Source organism: Rhopilema esculentum, chromosome 18 (genome assembly GCF_057945365.1).
Source record: "Rhopilema esculentum isolate cy_ngs chromosome 18, ASM5794536v1, whole genome shotgun sequence".
Lineage (NCBI taxonomy): Eukaryota > Metazoa > Cnidaria > Scyphozoa > Rhizostomeae > Rhizostomatidae > Rhopilema > Rhopilema esculentum.
Genome location: NC_142832.1, coordinates 2401206 through 2422861, shown reverse-complemented (window position 1 = coordinate 2422861; position 21656 = coordinate 2401206). Strand labels below are relative to the sequence as shown.

Sequence of the window (21656 nt, the reverse complement as noted above, 5' to 3'; positions counted from 1 at the left end):
ATCTCTCGTTTAAAGCATGCGCAATGACAGGATAATTGTTAATTTTCATTTTGGCGCGAGAATATCTTAGATGGCGTCATTTGCAAGCAACGATAAGCGTTCATTTTTACATTAACAGACGAGGAGACAGCTTTGTTGATGAAAGTAGTTATGGATTACAATGCTGCCAAAATGCAAAATGGAGAAGACTGGGGGTCTGTTATGTCGAAATACGAAGACATTCCATTTAAATTGATCGAGGCCTATCCAGAAACAGCAACAGAGGACTTTTCATATAGAAAAAAATTACAAGAGAAAAGGTGAAAAGAAAATAAAACAAGATAAAGACAGGGTTCAGAAAGGCTGTCGACTGTGGAAAAAGAGTGGGGTGGGAAAGTAGTTTCTTTGTTGTATGATGAGTGCTGCGTACAATTGAAATAGCCTCCATTGACCCTAGCAACAGTCTCGTTTTACTGCCCTGCCTTTGCGGGTCCGTATCTTCCCGTTTACACGGCGCCGATGAAGGTACGGATCCAAATGGATTCGCTTTCGAATCGTACCCAAAAATGTACGGATATCTCCCAGAAAAGTTACGGATCCTACCATGCCCGTGTAAACGCAAGGCCTATCGTAGCCAGTCTTGGTACGGATCTATGTGGATACGTTCTGTTAAGCTTCTGTCAATCATGGTGTTCCAACAGGGTAGGGAAGTCGCCGATCGAAAAAACAGCGCACGATGAATCTCGACAGGTTTTTGCAAATGAAAGAGCACAAAAATTTCCTCATCCTGACAGGACTTTAAATTATGAGAAGTAAACTGGAGTTAGCTGCAACAGCATTGTTGAGATCTTGGTTACGATAGAGTTGAATGAAATGATTTTCATGAGAATGACTGGGTCAGATATATATAGTTTGAATCTGTTCAAGAAAGAATAAAGGCCAAATTATTTTTTACGCGTGTTCTTTGACACAAAGACTGAGGGTTACCTTCGCTCGGTCATCTTCCGATCATCACCGTAAATCCTCGAATTGGCCTTCCCCCTCGAAAAAGCCCCCTCCTCGAATAAGCCCCCACCCTAGAACTACAAATTGTCAATAAGCCCCCCCTCCTCGAATAAGCCCCCACTGCTAGCGTAAATTCTCGAAATGGACCCCACAATTTGATGATTTTTGCCATCTGAGGTTGCCTATGGTATTTTGTTGAATTACCACAACAAATTCATACTTTTGGTAGTAATCAAATAAATGCTCATCAAGAAATTTCTACTAAAATAAACGAGGTCTTTTTATAATATCTTCTTAATGTCTACAATAATTTTATAAGCCCCCCCCCCTCGTTTAAGCCCCCATCCGAAAATATAAAAAATAAATAAGCCCCCAGGGGGTTAATTCGAGGATTAGCCGTATCCGTACTCGCTTGGATCTGCGGAAGCAAAGTGAGTTGAAAAGGAGCAGAAAAGGGGACAGAAAAAGCCGAATTTACAAACCAACTAAATGCTCTTTTTACAGATATTTATACCAAAACTTGATGGAAAAGCCCCGAATAACAAAACACAACAAAGTAAAAGTATGTTACAATAACACATCAAATGCTCTTTAAAACTACACTTCAAATCATACCTTGACTTAGCTCATCTATCAAGGAAAGTACTAGATTAAATTGTTTATAAAATGTATAATATTTCAAATAATTTTCCTAAAACGAAATTATAGACTACCACTATTCTCGTAATGTTCCATAGGGGGATTCATTCTTGTAGATAACAAATTGAAATCAGGCTGTATATTCTCTATCAAATATTGAGGAATTAGCGACCAATTAGGGGCGTGTCTATTGGGGACAAATAGCGACCAATTGGGGGCGTGTTTATTGGGGACAAATTTTCTTCCCCAGATCAATATCTGATTTGGAAGGGGTTGTGGTTGTGGGAGAATATTAATCGCGTTACGTTTTGTTAGCTGCTTGGAACATTTTATGGAAAGTCAGTGAAATCGGCTCAAAGGCAATAAAATGGGGAAACTTTGAAACCATTTATGTCTCGATCGATCGTTAGATCTTACTTTAGCACCCATCTTGTCAGATAGTCCAAGGTTAATTGTATATCCGTTGTGGTGATCCTAGAAATGGTTGTCCTAACAAAGCACTGTTGTAGTCAATGAGCATTCAGTCGAAACCTGACATTGCTAACTCATCTAAATAAATTTTTATTATATTTGGATCCATTTAAAACTCTTAGAAACATCAATATTTACAGGGTCTAGCTAATAAAGAAAGAGAACAATAAGGATTGGAATCTAGAAAAGCTAATAAATCGTTATTGATATTGCCAAACGTGACTGATTGAGTAAAAATACATTGCGAACGACAATGAAAAAACAATGAAAGGAGTAGTGAAGTTTATACTGGAGAATACAAGCGGTTATCTGGGGTTTCAAAAAAGCCCCTGCTTGACAAAAGGGGCAATGCAAGCCAGGGTACCATCATAAGGTTCGCTATGCCAGATATTGAAGAGTGTTATTAAATAGATACTTTCTGATCGTTAAATTCATGAAGAAATAACCACTTAAAGTTCGACAAAAGAAAATATTAACGTAGTGGGCCACACAACGTGTTTATCAAAAGGTGGTTGAAGGCGTTTTCATGTAACAGAGCTTATTCAGGGCGTGAATGTTATATTGGTTCCATCATATAGCGCAAATACCTTTACAAGGCCAGTAAATTAATACATCTACAAAAAATACCAACCAACTACGAATTAATGACAAAAAGCATCAAATTTTGATACTAGCTAAGAGCTGGGGTGTTTTCCATTGCTTCTATATGTACATAAATGAAACTAAAAAGCAGGGTATTGTTTCCTAGGTTTTGGAGAGGCGCTGTTGTGCACGTGACTGTCATATGCTGGAAGGCAAGAAACTCTTTAGGGAAAAGGGAGCAGAATCAAAGGAGTTTGGGTAAGCGGTAAAACAAAAGAATATAAAAGAAATCATCTTACTGAGGGCAAGGGGCGATTGCCCCTCCCTCACAGAAAAATAAGCCATCATCGCTGCTTGAAATGGCAAGGAAGGGGGGGGGGGTGCTAAGAGCGCACATTGGACTCATTAAAACGCAAATAAATTAAGGTTGCTGCTTCCTCCTATGGAAGTGTTGTTCTAATACGACCCTCGACTTTTGAAGAACCAGTGTGAAATTTTACAGAATTATAAACAGTGATTAAAATTTTCTTCCTGATTAACTTAAAATTCATGCATAAGTTATTTTAATTTCCCTTAAGTTCATAACAGCAGGACAAACCACTGAAAGTTTCAAAAATTCATTTCTAAATCATGCAAGCCGGTAATAAGCCCATTTCATATAGTTTATGTAAAAATTATTTTTGGGATGGTGATTTATAAGTAGGCGATTTAAAAAAATGTAAAAAGAAGTAAGTAAAATTATACAGCGTAGTATTTGATTCTACTGTTTATCTGCTTTTTTCATTGAGGTAGACACTGCCAACTGACTGTCTTCATTTTAACGGTGCTACCTTGCAGAGCACCCTCGAGAGAGGTTCATCCAAACGTAAGATGGCGAAAGAATTAATAAATCTTATTAAAACACTTGTTGTGTTCTCGGAAAGGCTGCAAGGCTCTATTTGCTAAGGCTCTACAGGAATGTTCATTCTGTGTCTATCTGACAGAGATGTATTTCAATCTGCAAGCAATTACATTGCGGCTGCTGCTTCATTCAAACATGAATCAGATCCAAAATCAATAACTGATCCAAAATCAGGATTCAATCACAAGTCCTCTATTGCAGTCTAGAATCCTTGGCAGGTTCTTTATTCTTTTGCAGCCATACAAATGAAGCAGCGTCAATCTGAAACAGGATTGCATTAAGATTGCATAGAAGAGCCGACAGACAGTTATTACAAGTGGTTGTTCTCTAAAATGTAAGTTGATGAAAAAAACAAGTAAATCAAAGACAGGTCTGTAAGTAAAATACAGTCGAATCCCGCTATTACGAGCTGAAAGCCTGGGCACTTGGCAAACTCCCTGTTTGACAAGCCCCCGTTCTAACGAGCTCCCACTATTACGAAATTTTGTTTTTTGGTCCCGACAGAATTAATAATAGCCGGATTTCACTGTAGCTGATAGGCTTGAATGCCCTTAATTTGTAGCGAAGTAACGGTCGTTACAGTGGTCTTACAGCTATAATCGCCAACAAAAACGTAGGCCCTGAAACGCCAAAAAGGTTTTTAAATGTAATACATAATAAAACTGGTAATTATGGCACCTCATACCTAGCATCTTAGTACCTAGGAAACTAGATATTGGATAAAGGTGATGGCAACCAAATAAAGGTAACGGCAACAAAATGTGAAAAGGCCAGAACCTCGCTTAACTTGACTACAAACACTTCTGCACAGAAAGGCAGTTTCTAGTGTTCCTTAACACGTGAAGATGCGCGTTATTGGCTACTATAGCCTGATTCCATCGAATAAAGGAGTTTAGACCGACTGATTGCAGGTTGAAATAACGAAGAGAACTGGTCTCTACTGCTATTTTAAGCTGTTTCAAGTCCACTTCACAAGTATAATATTTAATTTACTGAAAAATTCGAGATATTAAATCTTGGTGGACACAAAAAGCAGAAAAAGAATATTCTGCTTTCCCGCAACATTGGTACGTGCATTTCCGCACATTTACGAGATACAAACAAACATACTTGCGACACTTTTTGGCCAGATGCTCAACCGATCCTTCTGTGATGCTTTTGCAAAAACTCATTTTAACGGCCTTCAAAGTTTGGCAGCAATAATTGGCCAACGATACAACACTAAAAAATATAAATGACGAAAAAGTGACATAGAACCAAAATATAAAATGAAATATTAAAAAAACTTTTATAACAACACCACAAACGATTCGAATTTTTTTTACTCAGACGCTGAAAATTCTAACCCTCCTGTCTTTCTCCTTCGACTATTTAGTTGTGTTATAATTAAGCAAACAACGTGAACATCATCGTGTAAGTCATCATTTGTGGGAACAGAAACGTTTGTTGTTCAGGTACATGTTTACAAAAATAAATCTATTGGTGAACAACCACACTGTTTTCAACTGACAGTTTTACTTTAAATTTCTTCTCAAAAACTCTCGTATGATTCAAAATTCTCTGAAATGCTCAAGTTGGTTGGAAGGTTGTAAACATAAACGAAACAAAATTGAATTTCATTGTTATTAAGAGGCGAGAATAACACTTTTAATGCTGAAGAAGAAAACGAGAGAATTCACTTTCTTGCAAGCTTGCCATCTAATGAAAACATAATATCGTTGTTTATTAAAAATAGGTTTCATATACTCACGCTCTGTCACTTGTCTTTGTGGAACTGAAATCGATCATCTGCAGTTTACTGCATGATTTAGCAAGAGCTTGGATACCACGGTCAGCGATTTTCGTACATCCGCACACATCAATACATCTAGCAAAGAATTCAAGAGAATTTTAGCATTACCACAACACTAGCAACTAGTGAAAAAATAAAGATTGTACCATTTAGGATGCAGCCAGTGACCTTGCAAGATCAAAAGGACAATATGAAAGATGTTCTTTTATAAAAATGGCAAAAATGGCAATTCATGCACTTGTGGTTATAGTTGATGAGGCTAGCAATATAGAGCATACAAAAGTAGCTGGAAGCAAGGATAAGATACTTTTGTGTTGAGGTGCATGACGCACCAGCCAGATATTATAGGCTTAAAGCATTGGTAAGCTGAGTATACAGCTGGGTAGTTTTGGAAAAAACCTTCTTTCCTACCTTATATTCTTCAGACTGGAGGCAATAGCAATTAGCGATGCATCTGTCACCATGTGACAGTTGGCAACAACCAGAGTGGACAGATTCGGACAGCTTTCTGCTATGACTTTCATAGACGTGTCTCTGATCTGTTAACATAAGAACGAAAATCGTATAAAAAGAAATCACCATGCGGTCAAGCAAAACCATCAAACATTATATCTTTCACAAAGAACAATCGAACATTGCTGTGGCTTGAAATTAAACACGTAAATCTTGGTTCATCAATTTTAAACATAAGATGTTAGCAATACTGGCAATTAATTCCATCGCGGGGGCCCCTTTGTTATGAGAAACAACACCCTAATCTCAGGAAAAACATTTTGGGCTTTTGGTGCATCAGCCCTGGTCTTGGCTGAGCAATGACGCAATTTTATGGTCGGTGTTTGATTGCAGGGAAAAAACTGCCTCAGTTTTTTACCCCGACAATCAGACTGATACATCTGTCACACAATCGAATGACTATGTGAGAAGAAGTGAGACAGGAGAAGGCAGAAGGAAGTATGTAACGGGGTATAGGCAGAAGGAGAAACGAGTACAAGGGGACAGGGATGGGAGGGGAAAACGCGTACAAACACGCGTGAGTCTTGCTGCAAAATATGGCGTGACTCGAGTTGCATCACTGTACTTAAACAAATAGGCTAGGGCTTAATACCACCTAGAAAACACCACAAGGTATTAGGAGTTAATTCCACCTAGAATACCACCAAGGTTATTAGCAAATAGCTAAGGTAACTTGATATTCAAAGCCTACTAAAGGCTGAATTCCACGAGGCGAATTTCGCACCGAATTCGCTGCGAATTCGCTTCGAGATTGTCTTTGATTTCCACGAGACTGCGAATTCGCTGCGAAATTATATAATAGTTTAATCCAAAACTCAACTTTAAGGCGCCCATTTTCAGAACTGCACGCATGGCGAATGTTCCAAGATGGTTTTCTTACAAATCAAGCAAATTTACCATGCTTTGAATTGTTATTAGGTGCTGCGAAATATTTCGCCGAGAAAAAGTAGAGCTCTTTTCTACTTTCTTGCGAATTCGCTGCGAAATCAAAAATCAAAACTGCGCATGCCTTGACCCGATTCTAGAAAAGGGGGATCTGCGCACTTTCCCCGCGGGTATTAACTCGAATTAAGCGATTAATTCCCATTTTTCTCTTCTAGAAATTTATCGCTGATATTAAGATAAAAATAAACTATATGGGATCAGATAATACGAACCAACTACCCTGTCGATACCTTTTGTAGAATGAACAGTTGAAGCGATGATGTGGCTGGTTTGAACAAAATCACATTAAGCCCGCAAAAATCACATTGAAGGCCACAAGATGACAGGTACATATTTTCCGTCTATATTCACTGTATTTGCTCAAAACCTCGCAACAATTATTCATTCTCTTGATTTCATTAATAAAATTAAGTCAATGACACAGTTATACCTGTTTACAGCCTCTTAGGTCAACATTTTCAAGTCTTTTTGCTTTCTTCGCAAACCCTGCCAAAGCAGCGTCAGATACCTACAAAATCAAGCATTGTCAAAATACATGCGCGTTATAAACTACAAAAGAAATTCAAGAAATGTCGTGACTTATGATTAAACATAAAGCCTTCATTGCCGTTGTTTAAAAATTTACTTTCCTCAAAACGTAAGAAAAGAAATATTTTAGTAGAAGGAACTAAATTACAAATATTCAATCTGCCCATGAAATATAGCATCTTGCCAACAATTTTCACCAAAATTGAGCTTTAATATGACGTTTTGAGTTCATAGATTATCGTTGAAGTACCAAAAATCATAGTCACATTAGGAAGCTTCAATAACAATTAATTTGCTAACAACAACCAGAAACTCTACTACACAAGTAGCTTGAAAAGATATTAAACTTCTTCTAAGCGCAATTTTTCCCCATATTTGGTACTTAGGGGAAATACCCCGTCTCATTTCCATTTAATTACATTCGAAAATCAGCTTTGAAACTTTTACCTTGTGACATTGTCCAATGTTGAAGGTTTCTATTAATGGACAATACTCTTGTAATATCGTTAATGAAACATTGCTGATGTTGAAGCAGCCAAACATCTCGACAACTCGAATACTGTTCAAAATAAATAGATGAAAACAAGTCAGATGTCAATCAGGTTATTATATAGCCTCACTCAACAACGTCAAATGTTTATTTCGATAATCAATATTTAAATGAGAACTATGCTTTGATTTAGATTGCACTGTATGACTCACTGTGAGATAAAAATGTGTAGTCAATAAACGCTGAGTTGAAATTCAGAGCTGAAGGAAGCTCCAAATTCGCGTCTAACTCCACCTATAAACAACAAACCCTGTTACGAGACCTCAAATTTTTACGGTGTAAGCTACTTCTCAAACTCCAAGGTATTAGGGTGACCCAATGGTTAGGATCGCGGACTACAAGTCCCTGTGTCTTGGGTTCATGTCCCTGACATAACTTTCACTTAAAATGAAAAACGTTGGGAGTTCAGTAGCAACAAATTCATAAAATAAAGTTTTTGGAAATTATTATCAAAAAAGCATTATGCAGCGATTGTAATTCTCCTCACCTTTCTTTGTGTCTAATTGCAATTGATCTCACAGCCTCATCAGTGACATACTGACACCCGTTCATGCAGATACATTCCAATCTTTGATAGAAATCAAAATAAAATTAACATGGTGATGTTTAAATAATAGTATGAAAGAAACCTAGAATCGAGTTGAAATATTATGTGTTTAAATGAAGACGTGAAACTGGAAACAAGAAACAAATCGAGTTAAGGTTTGACAAAGTAAAAGTCGGTTTTTGCTTCAACACACCGATGTAGATTATCGATATTTTCGTGGAGATTATCGTGCTAAAAAATTGCTGTCCTACCTATCCACTGCCTCAGAAACCGCTTGAATACCAATGTCAGATACATTTGACCAGCTAATATCAAGTGAGCGTAAATTCTTGCATCTTGATGAAACATGCAGCAAGATAAGTTCGCCAACCAATGCTTTGCCACTGCATGCACTAAAATCGAGGTCCTTAAAAGACAGAAATCCAATAAAAAGTAAATATTAAATTACTACAAAAGATCACAAGATAAACAACTCTTTACATTTGATTATGAGAATTGGCTTGAAATTGAAAGGAGTGGATTTCAACACCCCCCCCCCATTTTGCAAAATTTGTAATATTTTCCTTTCTTCACAAATAGCTAAAATAACTTCCAGCTGCTTGTAATCTGTAGGATATTTTCAAAAGTGAATATTTTGCAGTCAAACTGGGTTTCATCCAACCCTATATAGCAGGGGAAGAAAGCTTGTTCTGGACTTCAACATAATATTATGTTACGGGGTATCAGAAAATAGGGTCTACCCATTTCAGGGGGGAGATATCATGATGTAATTTTTTACCTCATAAAGGGGAGGATGGGTGAAAAGACTGAAGAGATACAAAATTTTTATAAACAATTTACAAATAATGATTTAAGACAAAGGATAATATGGATCTCTCAAAATTTGAAAATTCATTATGTATGATAACCTTGCAAATTGCCCTAGATTAGGTCTTGAATGAACCAAGGGACATAAAAACCATATGTGCTCCAAGGTATTCAACAGCTTTCCAAAGAATGGGTCTTTCTTTAAAGTCGAACTATATTAGCCCGGAAAACCTATTTTATGGATGGACATCTAGGTTGGTTGATAGCAGGTGGTCAAATGGTTCCAGTAAAGGAAAACAAACCCACCAGATAATTTGTTCTCAAAGATAACCAAATGCTAAAAACATAGAATAAAAGGATGCAAGAAAATAAGTCTACTGGTGCCAAATTATACCTGAAGACCATCACCACATGTTCGAAAAAGATCCCGTAATCCATTCTCTGTGACCTTGTTACTGTGGCATTGAGTTATTGTCAAAGAAACTGGGCACTTTTTTGAAATGTGTTGCAATGTTTCATCACTGATATCGTTATTCTTCTTGATAAAAATTTCTTTCCCTAAAAAAGAAGTTTCCTTGAACACAGGACATAGAAACAGAAAATTAGAAGCAATTGCAACATAAAACACTTAGATAAATTCAGGCTTCTTTGCTTGCAACTATGATCAATTGTCATTTTTAATGTGAGCTACAACTAGCTAAGGTAGCACTGCTAATATATTGGAAATTCAGGTACGTCTGGTCAGAAATGTTTCAATGGCAATTATTAATGACAACGTTTTCTTTCTCTTGCTGTTCTAAAGCTACGAATCAAATGAAAAAATATGGAAAATATGACATCTGAAACATACAGAGGGTTTCATCCAGTGATATCCTGTTAAACTGTTTGCAGACACGTGCACATTTACAAAGATCTGATTTTGATAAGAATGAGAAAATGTACAGCAAAATTTCTTCTGGTAGACAGAGATATGGTAGCATTTCATCCCTTGAAGTCCTAATCTAAAAAATTGATGGCATATGTTTAATCAAGTGACGAAGAAATACAATGAGGGACTGAGATTTCATGACAAATTTCTCACAGAAAATGACATCTGAACAGTTAACTTGATCCTAATGTATACATCTTTATGTTATGCCATGTTACATCCCTAGTGCAAATTTCTAACCAAATCCAGTGTTCTTAATATTAAAATTGTTTCTGTTTGAATAAAAGAGGAGCCAAAATGATGACCTTGGATAAGCTTAAATTATCCTTTATTCAGCACCACCTGCCTTTCACCATCAAAATTTTAAAAGGAAATTTGATGGTTTCATATCATATAAATACAGTTCTGGCACTTCAAATATATTTGTTAATCTTTTTAGCCTTATTTTACTCTTGACATAGTTCCCAGTATGTTTATAAAGAACATTTTCAAATAAAGGTCTGTTCAATAATGTATTACACAATTCTCTGTTAGATCTTTCTTAACATTAATGAAGCAGCAATTAATGAGCATCACTGGTTGTGGTTACCGACTAAGAAGAGATAACAATTGTCTCCAAAGTCTGCAAAATCTAAATCTACATACCAGTGTAAGGATTTGGTCATAGTTGTCAAGGTCTGTAAAAGAAATACATGCCACAAGTTATCAGTGGATTCAATTGATCAGAATAATACTATTTGTTCAGGTTTTAAATTTCTTTGCACGAAAAAAAAGAATTTTGCTAATTAAATAGGAATATTTATTTTCATTTGTTGATTGTGAATTGAAAGTTCCTTTGAAAGACTTTGAACACAAGGATCAAACTGAAAAAAACAATCAAGCCAAAATATGGCAAGACATGGCTTGTGTCAGCACTTATAAAAATGTAAACAAATTGTACCTTCTAGCTTCAGAGTAGGTATGTGGACAGGTGACAATTTGCTTGAATCTGCTTGTGAAGTCTGTGGGTTACTGCAAGCACGGAAATTGTCCTAGAAATAAGTAGTAATATAATCATCAATGACAAAGGCTTTGACTGAAATATTTTGGGCTTGACAGGACATATTGAAACTTTTAAATTATAGGTAAACTTATGAAAGTCGTTTAAGAAAGAATTTTTGGCACTTTGATCTCAGAATACACAGGCAATTTTGAAATTTTAAGAAAAACATAAAATTCTCCATAATAACAATAGGATTTTGATTTGTTCAAAAACTCAAAAATGATCGTACAGATATCTAGGATGTGATCAAAACTGAAATGTAAAACTATCAATAGCACATCACAGGAAGCATTCATTGTGTTTTTGTGCTTTTACCAAATGTTGAAATAGCTTATAAAGGTAATTAGTTGATACTGGGTTAAAAAGAAGTCAAATGTTTGCCATAGTCCAAAAAGAGAGGCAGATTCGGCCCTTACTTATTAATTAAATGCTTTGTGGTCCTAAAAATTTATCTATACTGGTTGCCTTCATTTCTAACTTCTCAAAAATGTTTTTTCAGGCATGTTGTGTCTTGTCAAGAGTGAACCTTAATCACATTATGTTTTTAAAGACTTTTTAAGACTAAGCTGACATTTATTAAGCATGATAAATGTTTTAAGTATACATTAACTAAACAAAGCCTATCCCTCAATTAACTATTTTAAAATTAACAATGCCCCTTTATTTGCATTGTAATTAGCTCTGCCCCTCCTGCATGGAACAAAATCACATCTCTGCATATACCACCTCTCCTTAGAAGCAATGCGTAAAAAGATAATCTAAATACAATATACTCACAGACAATGTAGCCTTTACTGTTGTTTGTTTCTGAGTACGGTTTTCTTCAAGCTTCTCTTTGGCATCTTTATATTTTCTCAAAAAAGTTTTTGGTGTTCTTGGTGACTCAATGGTACTGTTGACCACTCGTTTCTTTCTATAAACCCTTTGATACAGATCATTATTTGAGTCAATTGGGAAATTATAACAATACTGTGGCTGATAGAATTGTTGCTGATCAGTCCAGTTTATATTTTGAGGCATGTTCCAGTTCCCATAGGTATTCTCAACTTGTTGTTGCAAAGTTGATTGAACAAATACCTTTGAAAACTCTGCACCATCAAATGGCGAAGAACCCTGTGGACCATCTAAAATAGGGGCATCAAAGTTATATGACTGATTACTTCTAGAAATGTTCAATCTTTGTGAAGACATTGAACTTGAGGTTACATTGGCAGTTGTCATTGTGGGACCTGTTGCTCTGAGATCGAGGGGTTGACAAAAAAGTTGTGGATTCATAAAATCATGTAGAATGGGGTTCTGATCCACTGTTGGGGTATGAGAAGAAATGGGATTGCCATGGCAGTCATAAAAGTTGCTCACTGAATTTGGACTGCCATACAAAAGCACATTTCCACTGCTTCCATTGTGCTGGTAAAATGCCCTGCTATCATAAACACCTTTAAAAGAGCCATTTTCTGAACTATGTGGACTTTGGTTAGAGACATCACTGTTGAAAGAAGAGCCTCTTTCTCTATTATACCTCCTTTTTTCTAAATCCGCTGAGTTTCTATTTTTCTTTGGTCCATACTTATAGCCATCAGTAAAGCTTGAAGGCCTGGATTGCTTGCATTCTTGTCCATAAGTATTTGAAAACTTTTGTTGTTTGATAGAAAGGGGTTTTGCTTTTTGCTTTCGATCATGGGAGTTCATCAGAAAACTTTCAAGAGGTGCTGATCTTGGCAGATTTCCATTAGAAAACTCATCAGAACGGCTTGAAATCGGTGAAAATGGTATTGTTTTATTCCTATTAGAATAAGCTGAAACAAATTCTGCACAATTTGGATTCAACTTTGATGTAAGAACTTTGTTAATTGGTAGAGCACCACTTTTTTTACTGATCACATCAGCTGCAGCTTCTTTATCCTGCACATTTGTTACTGTAGATGAAATAATTGCTTTCCCACATTCGTCACACCAATTGGCTTCAACCTCATTCTTTTGACCACAACTTGTACAAAGTTTATAGTTAAACTTATGGCTTATCACTTTTGACTGGCTTTGTTGTGTTTTCACTTCTTCACTGCCATTTGCCATAAGTCCTTCATCAAACCTGAATACAGGAGATTCACTGTAAACACCATTGGTTGAATCATGGGAGGCAGCCAATGTTTTTGTTTTGATATTATGAGCCGGTATATTTTCTTTCTCTGAGATACAAACATTCACATTTCCTATAGGGTCTGAGACACCTGTGTGAAGGTAACTCTTAGCTTTCTCTCTTTGTTCATCATCAAAATCCCAAAGATCAAAAAGATCATTCGTTGTTACATCTTCTGTATGACCTGTAGTTAGCATGATTGGGAAAACTTCCTTCTTTGACACAGAATAATCATCCTTCATCCCCGAGGATTTCACCCTGTCAGTCTCATGACGACCAGTTGCTTTTAAGCTTAACTCTTTGGAGTTTTGATCTTTGCTAATTGGCTTTTTACTCGAGCTATTCCATGCAAACGTTGGTCTATGTGCTGCATAATGTGTGCTGGTTGGATAAGCACTGGTAGACCCTCTATTGTTGCCATTTTCGTTGCTTACATCATAATTTCCTCGCACCTGCTTGGACTCGGCCTGTGAAGATCCCTGGCCTAAATCCGTTGTAACCGAGGCAGGTAAACCAACGCTTGCCTTTATAGAAGTCAGCCACTCGGCAGCAAGTTTGCGAGCCTCTTCGTCGTCAATTGTATCCATGATAATGAAATTGGAAATCTGTGTAAATACAAGTGGATCATTTGTTCAAAATCACTTAGTCTTATGCCACTTTGCTCCTTCTTGGAAAGGCCTGTTTTGGAATGCGATACCGAAGCTCCTGTGCAGTAACTCAAGCCAACCTTGCATAGCAACAGCAGATCATTTCATTGGAGATCCATTTCTTGCATTGAAGAATTTTAACTACCCAAATAAAAAAAAGAGAAACTTGCCGAAAAAGTATCTAATCATATACTGAATTATAGAATTCATAGATATTAAGAATGGAACAGTTTAATTTTAATTTTGATAATTGACATAAAATTGTCTTCGTGCACTGAATAGAATTGACATTAGTGCGCATCCTTGTTTCAATCCCTTGATTGTATATCAATGCGTCTGACCAATCTGAGAAAATCAGAACCAGAACCTTTCTAAAACCAATTAGTATTGAATGTAAGGATTCTTTTATTTTCAGGCAATTTCATTTTCCGTTGCTTTTGTCACAATAATATGCATACACTTCTTACGTTTTCTTTAGAGGAGGCCTTAGAGGAGAATATACTGAAGCCAGGCCTTTGAGCAAGAGAAAATCTTGTTCGTCCATGCAATGGTACTCAGTTGAATAACAGTTTTATAAGTTATTTCTTAGAAATTGTAAACGTAAAAGGCAATCAACTTCAAATGACAACAATTAAGGCCGCAAAGAAATTGCAATCAAAACAAAAGCATGTTTTATTGACATTATCAACAAAGGAACGTTAAAATCGTTGACAGTAGCATAGATAAATTAAATACTCGATGTTCAGAGTCATCTGGATTTGTGGAAATTAGATACAGTAACTATAAGCTTTAATATACTTTTTATATATCATACTGTTGCCCTTCATAGCATAGCCTTAAAGCAGTGATACATCAATATCTGAATTCTGAGAAAGATGTTCGTTGTCCAGAATCTCAGAATGAAAAACTTTTTTGATTAATTGTTCGTTTACTTCGTGTCATCAACTTCTGGGTTAGAGTAATGATTCTAATGCATCCTAGAGATTTTAAGAAGGGGATGTGAGTAGCAGCTCAAACTTTCGTTTTGCTCTGTTGTTTTCGAATTAAGTTTTGCCAGGGTGGACTATTACTTCCTCCCAATTGAATGTGTCTTCCATGTTTATTGGTCTTAGTGTTGGTTTATCCCTTCTCTATGTAAATTTTCACGCAGTTGTATCCAACTAGCTAAATTCTTCGCATGATAAAAAGTAATATATTAACCTTTATGTTCACAACTAGCATCTGTTATTATCAATCAAAATGCTAAATTATCCTGTCCATCTTTTTCTTGTACTACTTCTACGTTAGTATCAAAATGCAAAGTCAAGAGACGAAATTATCGTTCTAGTAAACTAAAGCTTTTACTTCCAACCCAAAGCTCCTGCAATTCATAAAAATGTGATTTCATAGACACAGCAATGTAGAAATTTTAAAGTGCATGACTCAAGTTAAAATGGGCAATACCCATGCGGTATCCGTTGCCAAAACAAATTCTGTGGTCATAAGGAAATATTGTTATCAAAATTTCAGCTTTACAAGCTGTGGTTTGATGCAAAATTCCTACATCTTGTGTACTTATACCTTAATTGAAATGAATTGCTACACATTTTTGGCATAGGTCTCTTTGCTCAAGCCAGTCACTGTACTTTGCATTAAATAAGTAATATAAGGGAATCGAAAAACATGGATTGGTTTAATGTTATAAAATAATCTGTGATGTCCTCTCATCAAAATTTTGTTATCAAATTTAGTCAAGCCATGTTATGCTACTCTGCATCTTCAGCAACACCAGCCGGCATCCCTTGATAACGATCAACAGATCGAAGAAGCTGCTCTCTTGATCTGCTTCTTTTCATCTTGCACTTGGTGAACAGAAGAAGAACGACCAAAGCAAGAGTCAGCGTGCTTACGACTGAGATAGCAGCAGCAACACCTGGGCTCATACCATCAGACTTTGAAGCCATGGGCGCACTTCTGAAGTCGTTAACCTCACTTATGTTCTCGATGTTACTGTGAACAAAAGTGTTTAAACTTCTTATTATGATTGAAACACGAGGCAAAACATTGTTAAAGAATGCAATGTGTTAAATGACGCGAGGCGACAACAGCTCAGGCGCGGCCTTCTGCCAAAGTGTGTATCTCTACTTGGGACCTCTTGTATTCAAAGAAGAATATATAATGGGTCATTCCTGGGCAACTTGCAGAAAATACCGTAGCCTGCTCGCAGACTGAGCTTCACAGTGACATGTGTTTGCCAAAAAAAGTAATGTTTAGCAGGCCAGAAATACCAAGGCTCTGCCAAAATACTTCATAGCCTGGTTTCATCGGAAGTTTTCTGATAATTGGTAGCAGGGTAGCGAATCTAGTTGATCTTAATATTAAAGAATACCAAAGATATTGATTGAATGATTCTGGAACTTGAAGTAATTTTTACTTTCTTCATTATGTGATGACAAGAGTGCAAAGCAGCGTGCAAAACGGATTTAGCGGATTTAGCGACAAGAATTTCAAAGAAATTCGTCGACTGAACTTTTTTAAAATGGCTACATCTAGAATCTATGCTGTATGGCAATAGGTAGTGAGATTGATATCAGGGATTTTTGGGAGGTCTGGGGTGAAGTCATTAAAATGATAACCATGGTAACCGTTAAGTGGGAATTTAAAAGATATCTTCATACCTCTTGGTTGCCATGTGCCATAAAGATGTCTCCATATCCTGGAAATACACCTTTCCTCTGTCGTTGTTGACAATCACCAATGGAACGGTAGTATTGTTGCTGAGTCCTGGGGCGCTTGAGAAAGGAGGTCTTCGTATGGAAGGGAGTCCTTGAACAGAGAATGCCTTTGCTTTCACACAGTACATGACTTCACAGTTATTTTCAATTGCAGCGAGATGTTGACTGAACCCATGCGGACAGTTTTTAGGCCAGTTGCTAGGACCCTGCTGGTACACAAACACATTCACCGGAAGTGTTCCAAGTCCATCTGCTAATTTGTGAGTCATAAGCTCTTGCAACGAGGAAGAACCGTTATGTGCCAAAGATAACGGATTGCCAGTACCACAACTAAAGAAGCCACCAAAGCTAACTGCGTATCGGGCAGCCAATTCATAATCGTCGCTTATGCAGACCTTCATCGTGGCACCAAACTGTTGTGCGTAGAACTTTGGAGGGCAGCGTTGAGATTTGGTCAATGGATTTGCAAGCGACTTTGAGTAAATGCCTCCAAACAGGTACCCAGATGACTGGGGAATATTTTTTGTAGCCACACACCAATAGGTCGTAAACACACCATGCCCACAGTCTGTACTGCAACGTCGCCAGAACCAGGAACCATGGCAGCTTCTGTGACAGTTGGATGAAGTCGTTCCACCGTAGATTTTTACTGCCTGATAGTGGCTGGGACATTTGTAATCACGTGTTTTGGGGTTCATTTGCAAGTACCCAGCACATGGATTCTGGCCAGGAGAGCCTTGAACAGTACAGGTCTGGTAAATTCCGCCAAATGTAAAGTTGGTTGATTTAGCCGTGCATGTTCCATCATCCTCATTCGCCTGAAAGATGAAATTCTGTGAGCTCGGGTCCATACATCCTAAGTATCGGTTATGCGTGTAGTACTGTTTGATTGCGTTTTCTACCACATTTGCCAAGTCCCACAGTGTTGGTTCTGGTAACTCGGGAAGAACAGCTGATGTTATGACAAAATGCAGTGGGTCCCCAGAGCGGTCGATAGCCACCAAATTATTTCTCAGTCCTGCTTCCCATGAATTGACTGAGAAATTTGCTTGGAAAGGAAGCCCTCCCCAAGTCTCCGTGTAGCTGCTCGTTACATTGCCTATATACTGATCAATAAACTTCTGATCAACAGACTTGCTGTAGGAACCACTGATACCAAAAGTGTTAAAGAAAGAGGCACTGGCTGCCGCTTTGATTTTACTCGAATCCTCTTTATAGTCGCTTTTAAAGGTTGTCTTGACGTTTTCCACCCGAGCAATAACTGCTCCAGCATCAATAGATGTTACCACGTGGGTGCCAAAATCTCTAATGAGCTGGTCTGCCAAGTAGGCGGCTTGCTTTTTGCCATTACTCTGGATATGAGCTGCAATTTCCATTAACCTCCTTTTGAATGCGGGGTCAAGCTGGCAGTCAGGTTGGACTTTCACTTTGTAGATTGTATGACGGAGTTGAACCCGGGTCGTGAAAGACCTATCTTCTACTTGAGACTTCTTCACTGATCGATGGCTTTGTGAATACGATCCACTTATCGAGCCAAAAAAGAATGAGCCGTGGGCTTCCACATTGATTGTTGATGCTACTGTGGAAGAGAAGTTTGTCCAGTGATCATACAGACTTGCAAATGTTTGCACCTTGCTTTCTTTCAACGGTATGACAAATGTGTTATCAGGCAAGAAATATCTCCCATCTTCAGTGGATTTGCACTGTGAGTAGTTGGAGTATGTTATTCTGCCCATATCGACGTTCCGTAGATTATCCCATCCTCCTCCTGGCAGTACCTCGAGTCGCTTGAGGTCCCCATCTCCACATTTAAAGAGGGTGCTGACTTTGCCTAGTGTCTGATCTACTTTTGCATCTCCTTGTACACCAAATCTTGCAAGCATGAAGCTAGCAGTCACTAGCATGATAATATTCTGCATCGCCATCTCCTAAGAACAAAACAGTGTCAAATTATTTTGAAATGGTTTATTTTTTACTCTCTTTCTCTATTCAATGGCTATGTGGTGTATGAATACACGATTCACAGTAAATAACAAGTATAAGCGAAAATGAAACCAAACCGTGTCTACCAAAGTAAAAGTCCCTTTCAAATTCGATATGACAGGAGCATTAATGGAAACATGCTTGTTGTCGTTTCATTTTCGCCTTCTTTATCGTTTGATTTTAAACAGAAGCAAACTTTTCAAGTATTTGAAATACCGAACCTGCAAACCTTCCCTTCAAGACATTTTGTGGGATATGATTGGGCCAAGTGTTTTTCTAAGGCCTGCACTAATTTATTGGCCTGAAAGGTTGAGTAATTTTTGCTCATACAAACAGGCTCCAAAAAGAAACTCGGTTGTTGTTGAAGTTGAGCAGTTCTAGAAAGAAAAACACTTAGCAGGGCATTTTTTTATAAGATTAACTAGTTTTGATTGAAAAATCAATAATTAGTAAGAAGATGGACGTTCTTCTATGAATAGTTTCACTTTCTCTCAAGACCATTCTTTTAGACACCCCCGTGTACAAGCCCAGTAAAGCTGTCCCTGATGAGAAATTTCCCGATCGGGACAGTTCCCTCTGTGAAAAAATCAAATGACCCACCATTTTATCATTCCCCTGAAACTGAGATCTTTTGTCCCAAATCGACTTTAAGCCCCCTATTTTGAACCACACCTCATCCCTTGCCAGTCCAAAACAAATTTTGCTGCCCCTGTCATGTTTACCTACTTTCTCCGTTAAGTAAAAGCTCTCGGGGCTTGTTACACTGGGCTATTTTAGGCCTCTTTCTAGAAGCCCAACTATTTTTCTTAAAGGCGGGCTGTAGTAACTTTTGGTAAAATGCAATGAAGGAATTGTTCTTTGGTTATATATATTCTCTTTGAATTTTTTTTGGAATAACAATTAAAAACAAACATCCTAGCTCTATGCCAAAAGCAGTCATGCGTAGTCTTCATATCTTTGTTGCTAGGAGCAAAAATACAACTTTATAAAACGTTTTGGAAAACATGGCTTCTTTTACCTGTCCACATTTAAGTACGGTTATTATACTTTAAGCCGAGGATCTCAACTCTACTGCTAAAAACGTTGGCATTTTGCGTACAGCGTTCATGCTCAAAACCTAGGCAAACATAGAACAAAATTTGGTTATTGATGGATTCAAGTTGATGTCAACAATTTTCTATCTCGCTATCTACGGATCTTTTTCGAAAATGGACTTCAGAATTGAAATCTTCATCTTTAAATAAATTTATACTGATAAATTTATGTTGTTTGGACTGTTCGGTCGCATGTTACTTTGTTTCGAATATTTGGATATTTCTTAAGAGTTGACCGGAACTTAGTGCTGCAGTGAAAAAATTTCACTACAGCAACAAATTCCATTGAAAGGTATAGGAAAAGCTAAATTTTGAAAATTGGGTAATTCGCAGCCTGATGGCCAAAACAATTTGAAATTTTTGGCACAGACTAATTTCAACATGAAGGTTCCAATTCTGTTATACATTTTTGCCAAATATGAAGATACAAATTGCTGGAATCCGAGAATACGAGCCGTTGGATGTGGGAATCAGAACCATGTCGATCAAAAACCTCACTTGGTCTTCCCATCCCCGGAAAAATTAACTTTACATACCTTGTGCTTGTTCGATTCGCTTGATATTTGAGGAAAGGCAGTCAATGTTGTGCTGGGCTTTTCCGGGAATGCCCTGTGAACTTCCAAGGCATGTTTATACGCGAACTCTGAGGACCATCATGTGATTAATTGTCAACTTCCGGGTTTCATTTTCTGAGCTGCAGATCGCTCGCCAAGACTTGGCAGCAGAGCACGAAAGGAAAAGGGGGTTTGGCTTTTTGCCTCAAACTATTCCGAAAAGAAGGCACGCCGGAGCCGTAAGGCTAGGGGTTTAGCCCCTTCACTTTTTTGCTGAACTATGATATCAAGGTAGTGGCATCAAAGATTATAGACAGGAGTGTAGAGAGAGCATCAGGGGCGAAACTTCACTATTTTCATTAGGGGGGGTATGAAGCTTAGTTGCCCGACGAAAGGGCGTGGCATGCTTGATGAAAGGGCGTGTCCTACATGAACTTCATTTTTAGAGCACATCGCCTCAAGGGCTGAAATCATCGGGAAGCCCGAGAGAGGGTCTTTAGACTTAGGCTGTTTGTTTTAAGTCAAAAAATATGCCTCTAGTTTTTCTGGTGTTGGCTATAAACATTTGTTTCCGAAAAGCAAGCATTTGTAAGGCCTGTCTTTTCTATAAAAGAAAAAAAGTCTTCACTTTCTAAATCACCTAGCTTTTAACAGAGCAATTCAAAAAAGAGATTGAAGTAGGGTCTCAATTTTATCAAAGTGGAACACCAAAACACAGCTTGGGAATTTCGGAATTTAGAAACAGCTACGCAGATTACAATGTTTCAACAAAAAAGAGCTTCAGTTGCATTCTCTGAGTTTCATTTTCAATTTTCGGTTGCTCCGGAAGCAATTTCAATATTTTTAGACACCCAAGCACAAAGTACGTATATCTAAATTCACCATAACAAAATCCCTCAAGCAAAGAAAAGTTTTTTATTGGAGGTATTTTACAGGTATACCTATCATCAAAGCTCAGTTTTCATGTTTTCGTAATCATGGATATTGTTCAGAAATAGAATAAACTCGAAAGATTTTTGCATTTCATATCTTAACTACAATTTCTTGATAAATTTTATATTATTTCCCGCTTGAACTGATTAAAACTTCCTGCTACTTGTTATGGGCTATTCAAATTTTTTAGTTAAAAAACTTTGGCGTCTGTATGACCATTTTCTAGCGAAGGGTGCAATACTTTCGACCCGTAAGTGTAAAACCTTAAGAGAATTTTGGGGCATAACTCCTTATGGATATGTATTGTTGTGAAGGAGCAGCACGCGGTTAATCCTTCACTCTTTCCTAGACCTCGAAGTTGCATT

General features: G+C 37.4%; 2 protein-coding genes across 2 annotated transcripts; both read right to left on the bottom strand.

The window, feature by feature from the left end:
* Positions 1 to 1457: 1457 nt before the first annotated feature.
* LOC135696805 (uncharacterized) lies at positions 1458 to 13953 on the bottom strand. The gene is made up of 13 exons (XM_065216321.2): positions 12007 to 13953; positions 11128 to 11218; positions 10833 to 10864; positions 10110 to 10260; positions 9654 to 9817; positions 8704 to 8858; positions 8393 to 8473; positions 7803 to 7914; positions 7258 to 7335; positions 5781 to 5908; positions 5328 to 5444; positions 4688 to 4798; positions 1458 to 3838 (listed from the first exon to the last, which is right to left on the bottom strand). The coding sequence occupies exons 1-13, from the start codon at positions 13951 to 13953 to the stop codon at positions 3748 to 3750; spliced, it is 3258 nt and encodes a 1085-aa protein (XP_065072393.2). The 3' UTR covers positions 1458 to 3747.
* A 728-nt stretch (positions 13954 to 14681) lies between these two features.
* On the bottom strand, positions 14682 to 20500 carry LOC135696806 (macrophage-expressed gene 1 protein). Its single transcript, XM_065216322.2, has 3 exons — positions 20341 to 20500; positions 16671 to 18655; positions 14682 to 16002 (listed from the first exon to the last, which is right to left on the bottom strand). Exons 2-3 carry the CDS (start codon positions 18650 to 18652, stop codon positions 15759 to 15761), a joined length of 2226 nt encoding a protein of 741 aa, XP_065072394.2. The 5' UTR covers positions 18653 to 18655; positions 20341 to 20500; the 3' UTR covers positions 14682 to 15758.
* Between the last annotated feature and the right edge of the window lie 1156 nt (positions 20501 to 21656).